The following is a 14417-nucleotide window of genomic DNA, read 5'->3' on the forward strand; positions in this document are numbered from 1 at the left end:
AGTTATCATTTGCAATGCTGGAAGCTGTCTTTGAATTCCTGTCTGGAACGTTATCTCGGATCCCTCCTGCTAAACGGTGCATGTATGAGAGAGAAAGAAAGCTTCAGCCAGTAACTGCAATTAGCTTACAGAAACAATTACATTGTATCACAATTAATTGAAAACAGCCTGAAGATGCATGTCTGTCATTAAGGGATCCATTCCATTTCCTACTACATTTCAATGAGCGGACCTAAAAATTTACTTCTATCAAATAAAATAGCTACAGTGGCCAGCCTTAGAGTGTGGTAGAGGAGAGATGCAAAAGAGGTAATGGAAAATGTTACTTGCTGTAATGGATTATTCTCTTACATCTAGGGGGGGGAACGGGGGCGGGGAGAACTTCTTCCAAAGTATAAATCTCTACTGATTTAAAGCATACAGATTTTTCCCTGAGCTGGGCTGCTTTCCATGCAGTAGTTCTGGATTTTTATTGGATTTTATTAGTGACATATTTTAAAATAATAGTGCCATTTTGAGAGGAGGAGAGCAATACAACTCATCAATTAATCTCTGGACTGTAGAATCATAGTAGCAACAGTAGGGGAAACATCTTGATGTGTTTGAAGATTGCATGAAATTAGAGCGTAATCAAATATAGAAGCTGATGTTTTTCAAGGAGGTCTTATTTATATTTTTCAGTACCACCAAAGGAGATGTAATTTGCTACTATGGAAACAAAGGAGAACCAGAACCTGTTTTCCTAAATCCTGGTAGGATTTCTTCAGAAGAGTCTGAATATTGCTTTACAGTTTTGTTACTTTAAAGGAGTTGGAATGTAGCTCTATTTCTTTAGTAATTTAGCTGTTTAAACATGCATTGTCTTCATTAATTTTTTTCTATTGCATTCTTAAAATGTAAGTAAAATATCCTTAAATTTGTTTAAGTACTTACTGATTTTACTAAAGAATTACTAGTTCATAAAAAGTTTCTACGAACGAGCTCCATATTGGTGTACCCATGTTGCAATTAGTGGGGTGTTACCTAAGTAAATGTGACTGAAGGACAGAAGTCTGTCTTGAAGAATATTATTTTCAAAGGTTCATGGACCTGACCCTAACTCTCCTTTCCCTGCAATGTTAAAGGCATGATGAGACCATGCTTCCATAGAGACAGAGTTGGTTTTAAAAGGAGGAAAAAGCCCTGTTTCCTCTGTCTTATCAGGTGGATTGATTTAAAGTATTTAAAATCTACTTCTTTGCTAACCGACTACATAAAGCAGTACTCCAGAATTTGTCACTGAAAAGCCACTTTAAATGGACAACGATGAGCAAAACACTGCACTGTGTAGTTGCTTGACAACAGTTGCTACGAAGGATGTGTTGATGATGGCTTATTTTGCTTGCTTAGGTTAACTGTCAAAATGTTACTGCCAGTAGGCAAATAGTTATGGTAGCAATTATAGCATAAATCCTTGGAAACAGCTGTTAGATTTTGCACAGCAGCAAACACAACAGGTTTTGATCCAGACATTTAAAAAGAAGTTTGGCCACTTGTTTATTTTTTTCCTTTCGTGCTATATGGGATTGGACAGTGGTTCTGTAGTTCAGTTTGGCATCCTTTCCTTAAGGAGCAGAGATGTAGATTAACAGAGACATTAAGGATCAGGATTTGGAAAAAAAAAAATTGTACAATGCCTCCCTTCGTTGCTTCTGGCCAGAGCTATCAAGCTGCTGTCCAGAAGAGCACTACATTTTAAAAGCAATTTTTAAAACCCCATATAGAAGTGGTGTGGTAGTGTTTTGGGAAAAAACCTAAAACGTTCAACCTTGGAGCATGAAGTCCTCATGTGTTGTGCAGGCAGAAAAGCAGTACTACTTTAATGTGGTAATAAGAAACTGCATCACAAACATTAGATACCTGCGGACTCTAGCAAAAGGTATTTTTGATCTCTGTGCTTCAACAAAATTCCTTTTCTGTGTCTATGACTGCCTAAGGGAGAGCCAGGTTTTGGTAATCTTTGTGGTTATTCTCTTGCATTGTGGCCAGGATATGCAGGGCACTGCTGAAGAAAAAACTTGCTGTTGCTGTCGTTAAATGTTGCTTTGCAGTGTTTCTCAAGAATAATATGAGACAAAAATTGTCATTAATATAAATAAATTGGAAAAGATTGGGCTGCAAAAACTTACATTCTGTATTTTTTCATAATGTACCAAAATGGAGGTTAAAAGTAATTGCTGCAAATATGGATTAGAATAAAACTGTAAAACTACTGAATATTAGCACAGAGGAATGTTTAAGCGAAGCATTAACGTGAGATGCAGGCATGCTCTGGTCTCTTGTCTACGAATGGGCCATGTGCTTTATAGCATACCTACCGATAAAAAGATTAGCTGGGGAATAATTTGGATTACATTAAAACTTGTGAAATCTGTACCTGAAAACTGTGAATCACCAGAGCATCCTTTCCAACTAAATTTTTTTTTCTCCTGAAAATTATTCAGGAGGCGTGCAGCTAGAAGTGGTCCATGGTGGGGGCCGGTCTGTAAACACTTCACTATTGCTTTTAAATCTAAAACTTGCCATATAATCGCCTTATTACAGACTGCTATTATTTTAGGACATAAAGAGCTTGAAGGATCAGAGTTACTTTACAGAAATAAAACCAATGTTATCATGATTATAAGAGTTATTTTCTGCTTAGGTTATGTAATGCCGTAATGTTTCTGTTAGTGATGTGTTCTGGAATAAAAAATGCCATCTTTACTTCACCGGATTGCACACCCTAGCGTATATTGTGTGAATACCAGTAGTGAAAAACTAAGATCCAGCTAATTTTATAACCTTAGAGCAGCAATGCCCCAAGGTGGGGGGTAGTTTTTGTTTTATTTTTCCCCTCATAAATCTGTTGGAAGTAATGGCCCAATACAGTTGAGAAATGGTAAGGTTATTTCATTAAGTTATACTCCTGCATAGGAGGCTCTAATTAACTGAAGCAGGTGAGGCTTGTACTTATTTCATCACTTACTACTTTTTGATACATAGTTTAATAACCTCTTAAATTTGGAGCAAAATGAAGTTTGGCAATGGGATAGTAAGCAAATTATCTTAAGAGGTCTGTAATGAACTTGTAGATGGCATTTATTTTTTCCCCTCAAACTGTGTAGGGTGAATAATTGTGAAATTATTTAATTTTTTGCATAGCATGTATGTAAACTTTCTTTGCTCCAGAGAAATGCTTAATTAAGTAGTATGTTTGTCTTTTAACCTGCCCCAGAGATCAGCCTTTTTTTAAATGCATAGGAACGTATGGATTGAGTAATTCTTTGTTGGATACACCATGGAAGAAAGTTCAATATGGGAAGCAGCTTTTCACAGAAGTGATCAAGAGAAGTCAAGACCTTACCAAAGAAGACTTGGTGCAGGAGCTCCTTACAGTGATGAATAATCAAGAACCGTAAGAACATGATATGCAATGGGACCGATTCAAAATTTTTACTTAAACTATTTTTAATTATATTTAAAAAAAAAAAAAAAATTGTTTTGCCTTACACTAATCAACTAAGTCTGGGTAATGAAGGGCAAAGGTAGTACTTTATCTCCACAGAGACTGCATTTGAACAATGTTGATTTTTAAACAGCAGACAGAGTAAACACCACTGCAGACTAGGTACTCAAACTGTATACTGATTTCTGTGCCCTTTTTTCTTGAAGATTGCCCTTCTCATGGTAAGAGTAATGAGTGCAAGGCAAAGGATGGGCAACTTGCTTGCCACAAGGTTTGTGGAGCCTGACTGCAGGTAAAGGTTATTTGTTACTACACAGAGTAAATGCTTATTTACAGGAGCAGGTTTGTGTTAGTCGCTGCTAGCTATGCTGCTGTGCTGGGTAGACACTGAGAGTGAGGAAATAAACTATTTTCGAAGGAGAACCAGCTTCCTTTCTCAAAAGTGTAATTATTTTGGACTAAGTGGGGAAAGGAGATAACAGTGTGTTTGCAGTTTAACTTTAGGCCTCTGTGGTCAAGGAAGTTCCAAAAGGATCAGCTTGAGCATCCAAGTGAGGTTTCTGCACTCATTATTGGAAACCCAGTGAACCTAAGCGCATAAATTAGATGGTTAGAAGTAAAGGCAATTGATACCATATAAATGTCCAGGCATGGAGCTGGGTAAAGGAGGTGCTGCGTAAAGGAAGCAATGTGCTTTAAGTTCACTGCCTGCTAATTTTAATATTTAGCCTGATTTTGGCCTGTCAGACAGAAGAGTTGGGTAGATGTGATGCTGTGTGCAAGCAGTAGGACCTTCGTAATTGCACCTACCGTCAGAGGAGCAGCAAAGCTGTTTCTCGTACGTAGATTCTTTTTTTTTTAGTTGGTTTAATGCCGACACTCTTGTGTTTGAAGCTCTGACAAACGCCACGAAATAAATGTTTACATAGGAATTTAGAAAATCTGAGCATTGAGTAATGATTGACAAGTCTGTTAAGCCATTTTAATTGCTTTTTTGAAATAGTACCAGCTCAAAAGTACAAGTGCTTTTCAAAAAAATTGTTATGCTGTACCCTTTACTGTGGATGGATACAGTTGGATCCGTTCTAGGAGACAGACACGGTCATGTCTTGGTCGTGGAAGAGGGTTAAAACGAAGGACAAGAACCTGCTGTAGTGCTAGTTAGCTAAATTGAACTGTAAGATTAGAATCTTTAAGTTTTGAAGTAGGAAGCTCTAGTTATGGCTAGCATTTGAGAACATCCTCTGGTGATCTGAATGGAAAGTCAGGGATGTAAGATTGCTACAGTAACCCCTGTGACCTTAGCACTTCTATGGGGCGCTGATACCTATGTAATTACTGCAAATGAAGCTTGATACACTTCAGTGTATGTTAGGTTGTGTTTCTAAATACCTTCCAAGCTTTGATAGGAATATCTGTCAAGAAGTGTTAAGGACTATCCTAAGTAATCCTAAGTATTTTCCAGGTATTCTAGATAAGCTAGCCAGGAGGAAGAGGACTTTATTCAACACAAAAAAGAAAAAACCCTGGAAAAATGCTTGCTTATATAATGTTCTTCAAATTACTTGATCATGAAATTTTTATTCAGGACTTCAGGGAAAAGTAGAATACAGAAAGGAAGAAATAACAATGAAGGTGAAAAACCTGCCAAAATATGAAAAATATTTCTTAAAGTGAGATGAAAGTTCAAGACCCTGAAAGATTTTTTTGTGGAAAAGAGCTGACAAGCTGTTTTATCTTTGGTCCTCTTTATACTTGAGTCTCAAATAAAACTTACACTTTTCTGCTTTTTCTTCTTACCATTGTTACTTACCGTTCAGTCAACATACAGCTTAGTGCAAGAGGGGGAGAATGTGTTAATGTAAAAAATTATGTGTGTGTGTGTATATATATATATTTTTTTCAGTCAATTGCCAGACCCTGCCATTGAAGACCAAGGGAGGGATTACATACGTCCTATATTAAACAAATATGCAGCTGTGTGTGTTCGATGCCCTGGCTATGGAACAAGGTAAAACTTCGTACTCATAAATGGATGTGTACTGGATCAAAGCATATCTCGCATCAAAATTATGGTGCCATAAATCTTAGCGCTCTAGTGACTGCTTTAAATTTATTCAGATATTAATGAAGCATAGTTTAGTAAAGTGTTCCCTTATATGATATTTGTGGTGTCTTAGATTGTGCTTAAAACACTGAGCGCTAATTTCATTGTGATTCATTTTGGGGGAGTATGGCATGGCAGCTCCAGTTTATTTGGGACAAGATAATACAATTCTAAAATACGGAGGATTTTTACTGTTCCATTTTTTCTAGCTAATCTTTTTGAAGTTAGTGTTCTTGTTTACTCATGTCCATTTCTGTGAAAGAAACCATCTCAGCTATGTTGTCCTCCCTTTCTTCTTATTTCTTTCACTTTTCTCCTATATCTTCTAAACACTGGGTTACTTTAAGCTGTGAGTGTTAGCATGCTGTATCCAAACTACAGGAGTGGTTAATATTTCCACAGGGAGCTTGTCAGCTGCTTTTGTCATCTGTGGATTGTCCTCTTTGAAGGAATGCCAGGGTCTTCCAACTATCACCTGCATATTATCAGACTGAGATTCTGATTCCCCAGTATAGGAGCAGATCTGACCACCTCTAACTTTGATCTCACCAAAACATGGACAGCATCAAAATTGTACTTTTAACCAAAAAAGCCAAAACAAAAACCAGATTGTCCTAGTTACCTTTTGTATCTGAGCAATTGTGGATCAGATTTCTTTTCTAAGAGACAAAATAGTGTCATCTGCATAGCTAGCTTCTTTAGGCACATCATTTTAATGTCTAGGATCTATTTTCATATATTAAAAGCCTATTACTCTTGTTCAAAAGAACATGTATTTCCATTTTTCTCCTAACTGGGGCTGCTGTTTTGAGATATTCTCACTTTCTGCCCAAACTGTCACAACTGTAAGAAGATTAGAATAATGCGATACATCTTGCATTTAATCCTTAGCAGGACAGAATTGCAGGTCAACCAATTGCTGCCGATAGGGAATTCATGCTTGAAAGGACTGCCGATGATTTTGTCAGACAGTGACTGTGCTAGTCAGCCATAGCATTCCCATTGTGTAGATGAAAGTTGATAAACAGCGCTCATTTCAGTAAGTATTTTTAAGTTGGCGTTCTGACGGAAATCACCACAAAAACTGAGCATCTTCATAAAATGTATGCAAAAAATATATTAATTTTGGTATACTGAGGCCTTAAAATGGTAAATAAACATTTCCCTCAGCTTGCTTCACAGGTTGCAGTCTACTTATCTCAAAGGAAATAGCATTATTCCTGGGAATAACTTAGAAATACTGATCTCTTACTGGTGCATTAACATTATATTTCAAATCTTTCCTGCTGTTATTATATGCTAACACTTCTAGGCTAACTTTGTTAGCTACATAGTTTAGTGAATAGAGGTTGTTAATTAGACCTCACAGTATTCTTAGAAAGTTGAGTCCTTTCTTATGTTTGAAGAACTGTGGAATGACTTGGAGGCCTCCAAGTCAGGATGGTAGAAAACTTGTACTTTCTGCTAGTCATCTGTTTCTGGCAGGATACTGAATTGTCCATAGAAAAATGTCAGCTTACATGTAGAAGAGCAGTTGGCAAAGTGGTATAGATGTATGAACAGGATCTGCTTTTCATTGAAGTAATTTCCTATTTAGAAATACATATTCCTAAAGAAAGACAAAAGTTTGTGTGACCTTCTTGGTGTTCTGTGATAGCAACTAATGATGTTAAAATCTTAATGGACACTTGATCTGAAAGGAAAAATGAAGAGATTAATACTAACATAAATAACCATGAGCTTATGTGCATGCCATCAGGTAAAACTTATTTTTATACTACATCTGACTTGAAATGCATTTGGCACTAAAAAAAGAAATTAACTCTTTTATCATATTCTTTGTAAATGTGCAGCTTCATGTTTGGGTTTCTTGAAGTGCAGCAAGGAATCAGAGCAGCGGGGTGAGAGCAAGAGACTGAAAATACCCACTTGAACTTGCCTGGTGATTTCTGCTTAGTGCAGTGATGTGGTCAAGAGAAAAATGAATTAATGTCAGAGTGGTGTTGGACTCTGAATCTGCGTAACAGACACAAGGTTTAACCTTCTACCTTTGTATTGTTTCAGGACTAACACAGTCATTCTCATTGATTCAGAAGGAGAGGTTACTTTCACAGAGCGCAACATGATCAATGCAGATGTCAACCAGTGGAAAACAAGCACCTATGAATTCAAACTACAGATTTAACAACTTTCCACTTGAATGGGATGTAATAAAAGCAATGAGAGAACAAGCTATTATACTCCAGTCCATGTTTTGTGCCAGGCTCCAGAAGCAAGAAATAGCAAGGAAAGCAAAAGTTTATTTACACCAGTAGCATACCCTATCAGGTTCCCAAATACTTTGCATAAAACCAAGAAAGGAAACTATTTTTACACTACATAATGACTTACGTAAAAAATACTTCTGAATGTGTGACTTTTTGGTTTAGCTTCCTAGCTCGAACTCGTAAGTACCAATGAAATTAGCAGTATCAATACTTTTGGGTGTGATTCAGTGACATTCTTGCATACCATTAATTTCTTTTGACTTCAGCTGGAGCTGAAGATGTATGTAGCTTCTTGGAGAATCTGTGTTAAGCTGTGTTTCAGAATGTATTTCTATCTACAAATTACTGATTTTTCTTTTGCGTGTAGAGGATAAGGGAAATCAGCTCGACAGTTCTATATAGCCATTTCTAATTACTTTGTGTACTGAAACAACCATATAATATGATGACTTGAGCCAGTGTCTAGAAGTTGTGGAAAATAGGGTCAGAAAGGATCATGAAGCTGTCTATTCTATTGCTCTGCCTCCAAGGCAAGGCTGTTTTTCCCCAAGGCAGAAGTCATTGCTTCTTTCTTTAAAGTTGTTCTAAAGAGACTCTTAAACTTGTCCCAGTGCAGAGAAGGGGAGATAGAACAATAAAAGCAGCAAATATATCTGCAGATTTTACAAAATTTTGTTTTCTCCAACATACAACTTTAGGATTGTAAAGCTGATGCCTGTGTGCGGTAAATGAATGTATGTTATCTTTGCAGCATTAAATGCTTTAGTAATGTTTAAACTTTTCAGCTATGTCACGGTGCGATGTTCTGCCTTGGGGGAGGGAAAGATTCTTTGTTTGTTTTACCTATAAATAACACAGCAATATATCTTTTTTTCTAAAACTTGATTTGAGAGTAGATATGAAATTGAAGTTCAGTGTCTGTTCAGTTTTATTCAGTAGAAACTAAAAAATCATGGAAGTAGATGTGTTTATTTTTGAAGGGAATAGAATGGTCTGTATTGTGACATCTTGTTTTCTGGTAATCTAACTAGCAATATTAGTTTTCTTTTTTCTTCCCCAGCTGGCAGATAAGGACTAGATATCTATTTGCAAAGAGAAACTGAATATGAAGTTTACATATATCAGGCTTTTCCGTAAGTGTGCAACTTTGGCTTTACTTCTTTATTGGTATAATATGTCAAAAGCTGGAGTGACTGCTCATATTTTTTTTAGCAAAATAGGTCTGTTGTAAAGTGATGTTATTGCTGAAAAAGTTGGGTTTTAAGATGCACTTCCTATGTTCTAACAGTTGTGAAGTGTAAAGTTATTTAAATGCATACTTTTTCCAGTTATTTAGTGCCAGTGGTAGGTGATAGAAAGACTGTAGCTAATAGCAAGATATCTTAACCTAAGTTGTTTTGCTGCTATTGTTCTGTTTTGACTTATTTTGAATGCTAAATCTTAAATTGATAATGGATCATGGGTTTTTTTCCTCTCCTACTTGTTGAATGTATTTTTCTACAGTTCTCTGGTTATGAAGTAATGTTTGCAAAGTAGCAGCATTTCTGATACAATGCACTCTTTTCTATGTTCAAGCCTGTATATTCCAGCATTTTCACTCCTTTGTGTGTGTCTGTGTACTTGGAGGAGAGGTAAATTCCTTTGACTTCCCATTGAAGTAAGGAAGTACTGTAAAAGGCCATTTCCAGGCTTTTAATTGCCAGGAGATACCGAAGGACCATTCATCCTATGATTTCCTTTGCATATTGAAATAACTTCTAGATACCATGACTACTTTCATGTCTAGTCACAGGCACTTTGTGCTTTCTTGATTCAGGACTATATAAATGACTTCTTACCACTGATTCTGAGCCTGTTAATACAAACTTCATTACGTTTGTGTCTTGTTGGGGATGTGCTTGGTATAAAAGTAGGAGTCCCCTGGACACTTTCTGAGCTGTGGGAGATAGTCCTCCTTTTTTGACTGTTTACACCATATTTTTGTATGAATGAAAAAAAATACTATTTGAGTTGCAAAGAAATAACTCTTGCTGTCTTCAATTGGAATTTGACAAGTGCATATTTAAAAACAAAACAAAACTTTAATTTACTCAGTTTGCATATCAGCTTTTTTGTATCTTAATAAAAAAAATTGTCGGTGTGCATTTGAACAAAGCATACTCCTTAAGCATATTACCTAAACGACAAGTAAAATGTTTGTATGTTCTCTCACACTGAAACCTTAGCTTTTACAGTAGTCCTGTAATAATGAGTATTTATCTCTCATCTTTATATATAGGCAAAAGAGAAGCAAGTTAGAGCTTAGACGTGAAAACAACTGATTCTAATGTAATTTCTGGTGCTTAAAACAAAATTCTAAATCTGGGATTTGCTTTTTCCCCAACACAAACAAACAGGCCAACCCTACAGAACAAAAACCTCTAATGTTCTCTTATTATGTCACAGTCTAGCATCATAAGTATCACTTAAAAACGTGAACTTTAACTTCTTTTGAAGCTTATGGGAGTTTTGCTGTTGGCTTCAGTGGGAACAGAATGAGGGCTGCAGTGTAGATATCGGCAAGTTGTGCTTTCTCATAGAAATGATCAAGTATAAAAAAGTACATAAACTGATATTTGCTGTGGTAATTACAGTTGCAATGAATCCACTGGAAAGTTGTTTGTGGCTAACATTAGTAAGGAGAGTATTTTATTTTTATAAAGGTATTTTTAGAAATAGAAGGAAACTTTAAATACCAGCTTTAAAACTATAAAGGATGCTATTGTATAATATTTTAATAAATTTGCTTATATAGAACATGCTTTCAAAATTTTAAATTTGCGAGAGCTTTTCTCTTGTCTCATTTTTTTCTGCTAAAAGGGTAATGGAAGGAGTTCTGAAATATTTGCAACCACCCAATTCCATTTTTTGCTTAAATTATTTCATAATTGTTGTTTACATGTGTGTTCAAAGCTAGAATCAGAATAAAGTCCTTCTAGTGACCAGTCTTTGTCACAGTAATAAACTGTGCATTTATGCACATGTGTACTTTAGTGTCTGTGTAATGATATGAGGAAAGTTCTTTCTGGTCATGAAGGACTAGAAATGAGAGAGGTTTGCAATGACTTCAGCTTTTGGTATTTATTTCCTTTTTTTTTGAGTGCTGTATTTTTCTTTTGTGTGTGTGTGTATTTTCTTGTTATACTTATTCTCTCCAATGTGAATTATGGTAAGAAATGAGTAAAAAAAAAACTTATTTTCAAGGCTGGTATCCAGGGTTTGGGTGTTTTGCTTTGTTTTTCAGGTTAGTAAACAATGTACTGACTGGAGCATTCCCAGACCAAGAGTCATAGTGATCAATCCTTTGAATTAGCCTTTGAATCCTACTTCTGATGATCAATAGGTGTCCCCTACCTCCCTGCCCACAGGCAAGTGTCCTCTTCTCACTGCCTCTGACTGGATCCATTCCAAGCAGAGCCAGACTAGGTAGAAAACAAGCTGTCAAGCATATAGTGTCTGAAACAGTGTCTCACGCATCCCTTTCCTGCCGTGACCTCAAGGTACTCAAGAATCTGCCTTCTCCCTTGCAGACAAGGGTGGATCCTTCAAAATTTAAAAGCTTGCTTGGCGCTCATTGAGGTATTAAAGGAAGAGAAGCTGGCATATTCTTGCCTGTAAAATGATGGAGCCGTTTTTTTAGCTTTACACAGCATCCTTCTCAAACTGACAGTTACTTAGAGAAGACCAGCCACTGGACTTGTCCTGGACTCATTGTTAAGTTGGCAACCCAACTAAAACCTGCAGGAACTCCCAAAACGCAATAAGAGAAGATTATTAATGAATAGACCTCTAAAGTTGTCACTGCCGGTTCTTCCCTATGCAGCGAGAAATGTTTGATCTGGATCACTGGTCTTGAAACCAGGGGTACGCATCAGGAAATGCTGGTGGCAAGCAAAGATGATAACTGGGGACCTTTAAAAATGAGTTTAATGATAAATATATGTCAAAAGTACTTGGCGGTGTTCAGGTTCAAAGGAAAGCAGAAATAATCACAGCAGCGATGCAACAAATAATGTGAAGAGCAAAAGCAGTGCTTCCTTAGTGAAAAGCAGACAAAATGCTATACGAGAATTCTTTCCCTTCAATAGCATTAAGTTCATCAAATTTGGGATCTTAGGCAGACCTGAGACTTTTTTATTACGCTAAGCTGAGACTACCTTATTGTTCTGCATACCTGGAAATTTGTGGAGATGTAGTTGTCTTGTCTCACTGACTGTTTTCAGTAGTTTTACTTAAAGAAAAACTTAGTGCAGAGAAGGAAGTAGTCCTTTAGGTTTCCTAGTATGATCAGGATTTAACTGATATTTATTATTAAAAATTGCATATACCAAACTGAATATTGACACAAAATGCTAGAACAACTTTGAATATTATTTTCAAGTTATAAGGAAATAAGTCATTTCAAAATCCTTGAAATACAAAGCAATAGTAAGACAATAATGAAGCATCTTACACTTCACATTTAGCCTAAAGAAGTTGAATAACGTGCATTTATGGCTTAACATCCTTATTTATATGGAATGCTAACTAATAGGAATTAGTTCCATATCATCCAGATTCGTGTAACAGAACATTACTTGTGTTCTGATTCATTTTCCACAGAGAAGTCTTCAGCTTTAGGAATTGCTCTTAACTTGGTGAGAATAGAATAGGTATAGTACTCAACTGTAAAAGCAATAACTGAGTTGCACAACCCATCAGTGTGACTCATGCTGTGAAATTTAAGTTAAGATGAGCAGAGTGAAGAAAATGTTGAATATAGCTCACTTTAATATGAATATATTAAGTTACTATCTCTGGAACATTCTGCATCAAGAACTAAAACTGAAAAAGCAGTATCACATTAAAGTACTCAAATCTACTGTCTTTTAAAATACGAGATAAGGACTGAACGTAGCACTAAAGATTATGCATGAGAGAGAAAAACGTTTAATGCAGACTTTGATATTAAGTAGGCTAGGCAAGAATTGGAACCTATTTAAGGCGGTCATAGGCAATATGAAGGAGAGTAAAAAAGCAAGCTATCTACTGATTCGCATACAATTTTGGTGTCTCTGCACTAGAAAGATAAATAGAGTAAAACAAATACAAACTAAAAACAGATCAGTAGTTGGAGAAATAAAGTATGGGAGAAGGCTGTACTTAATTTAGCAGAGAACAAATATAATGAAGAAAATCTGTTACATTGAAAGACGTTCTGAAGATGATCTGTTAGAGCTTGAGTGGAAATGGAGCGGCTATTCTACCAGTAGACGAAGATGGATAGCATAGCTCTAGGATGTCTGGACAACATTAGGAATATTGATACTTTACTGAGATCTTTAAACAGGAAGTGTTGTGTGGCTTGTCGCAACTACTATTATACTTTTTATATCTAAGAAAACTGGCAAAGAATTCAGATTAATCTTTAAAATGGGATATCTGCTTTAATGTACTTTGCATTCAGCTGTGCCGAAGGGTCACTTTAGATAACAATTCTGTAATGTATAGCTAGAGTGTGTGTGTTTTAAGTGGTTGTAAGTAGGACTGCAAAGCTGAAGAAACTTTTATACTGACTTCAGTTTCAGGCGTTAGGTTTAAAAGGTGAGTAAAAAAAGAATCGTAATAATCTGTATATCTTTGATAAAATGACACTGTTTATTCAGTATGTATTTCATTTTCAGATAACTGTTTTATCTTTTCTTTGCATATTTACTAAATATCAACCTGAACTATCACAATATTTCTTAATGTTAAAGTTTCAACAGCAAAACCTTGATTTTTGTGAAAACATAATAAAAATGCAAGTGAAGCCCTGATTTTTCTCCTAAAGACTTTGATCTGGCATTCATTGAGGTATTCTTTCAATAAACCTCCCCCCAAAGCCTCCACACAGATAACTTCCACTGAAGTTAAAATAATTAGATGGGCATGGGATCTGAAGTTCATTAAATTATTTTGAATAGCATAGAAATAGCTATTCTGGAAGTAATTTATGTAGGATACATCTTATCTACTAAAATATGAAATGTAATGTGTTTTAGGGGTCTAATGATAATACTGTGTACTTGGTCTATGCAGTTGCAATTATGTAGTAGTGACTTGGGAAAGAATTCAAACATATGTATAAGCTAGCTTTTAAGTGAGCACTTGGAAGCGTTCTTTGTCCTCATTCAGCTTACTATTAATTAATGAGACTTTGGCTTATTCTTGATAGTCGGTATGTGCTTAAATATTCTCAGTAAAATGTTCTGAATCTGAGCTAAGTTTATGAAACTTTATTTTGTACGCTTGTTATTCTAGTGGCCTCTGAAAAAGGATGATGCCTACTAACCACCTCTGTCACTTGTAAAACACCCTATATTTTCCACTGATCTCATCTGATATGCCTAGCCATTATAGGCAGAGCACTAACCTCGGCCAGTAACTTATCAGGTTGTGTAAACACATTGATTGCTTCTGTTTGGAGGAAACCACATCACTTTTCATATGTTAATTAACATAAATTAAGTCATAAACTGGAGAATGTGGAGCCAAT

The 14417-nt window shown here is 36.0% G+C and overlaps 1 protein-coding gene across 11 annotated transcripts in view; it reads left to right on the forward strand.

Moving 5' to 3' along the window:
- Positions 1-14140, forward strand: part of TANGO2 (transport and golgi organization 2 homolog) — a 55739-nt gene extending 41599 nt beyond the window's left edge. For 2 of the 11 annotated variants that reach the window (XR_011135165.1, XR_011135167.1), the window contains exons 6-11: positions 682-752; positions 3283-3436; positions 5394-5498; positions 7659-8040; positions 8922-8994; positions 11145-14140. Coding sequence is in view for 4 of the 11 variants with exons in the window: in XM_068911543.1 (XP_068767644.1) it covers positions 682-752; positions 3283-3436; positions 5394-5498; positions 7448-7495; positions 7659-7779 (499 nt within the window). In the remaining 7 variants the exon portion in view is untranslated. Of the gene's footprint in view, positions 1-681; positions 753-3282; positions 3437-5393; positions 5499-7447; positions 7496-7658 lie in introns of all 11 variants that reach the window. The other 9 variants (XR_693007.2, XR_011135166.1, XM_068911543.1 and 6 more) reach the window with 6 other exon arrangements.
- Positions 14141-14417: the final 277 nt, after the last annotated feature.

This window comes from Struthio camelus, chromosome 17 (genome assembly GCF_040807025.1).
Source record: "Struthio camelus isolate bStrCam1 chromosome 17, bStrCam1.hap1, whole genome shotgun sequence".
NCBI classification, from domain to species: Eukaryota; Metazoa; Chordata; class Aves; order Struthioniformes; family Struthionidae; genus Struthio; species Struthio camelus.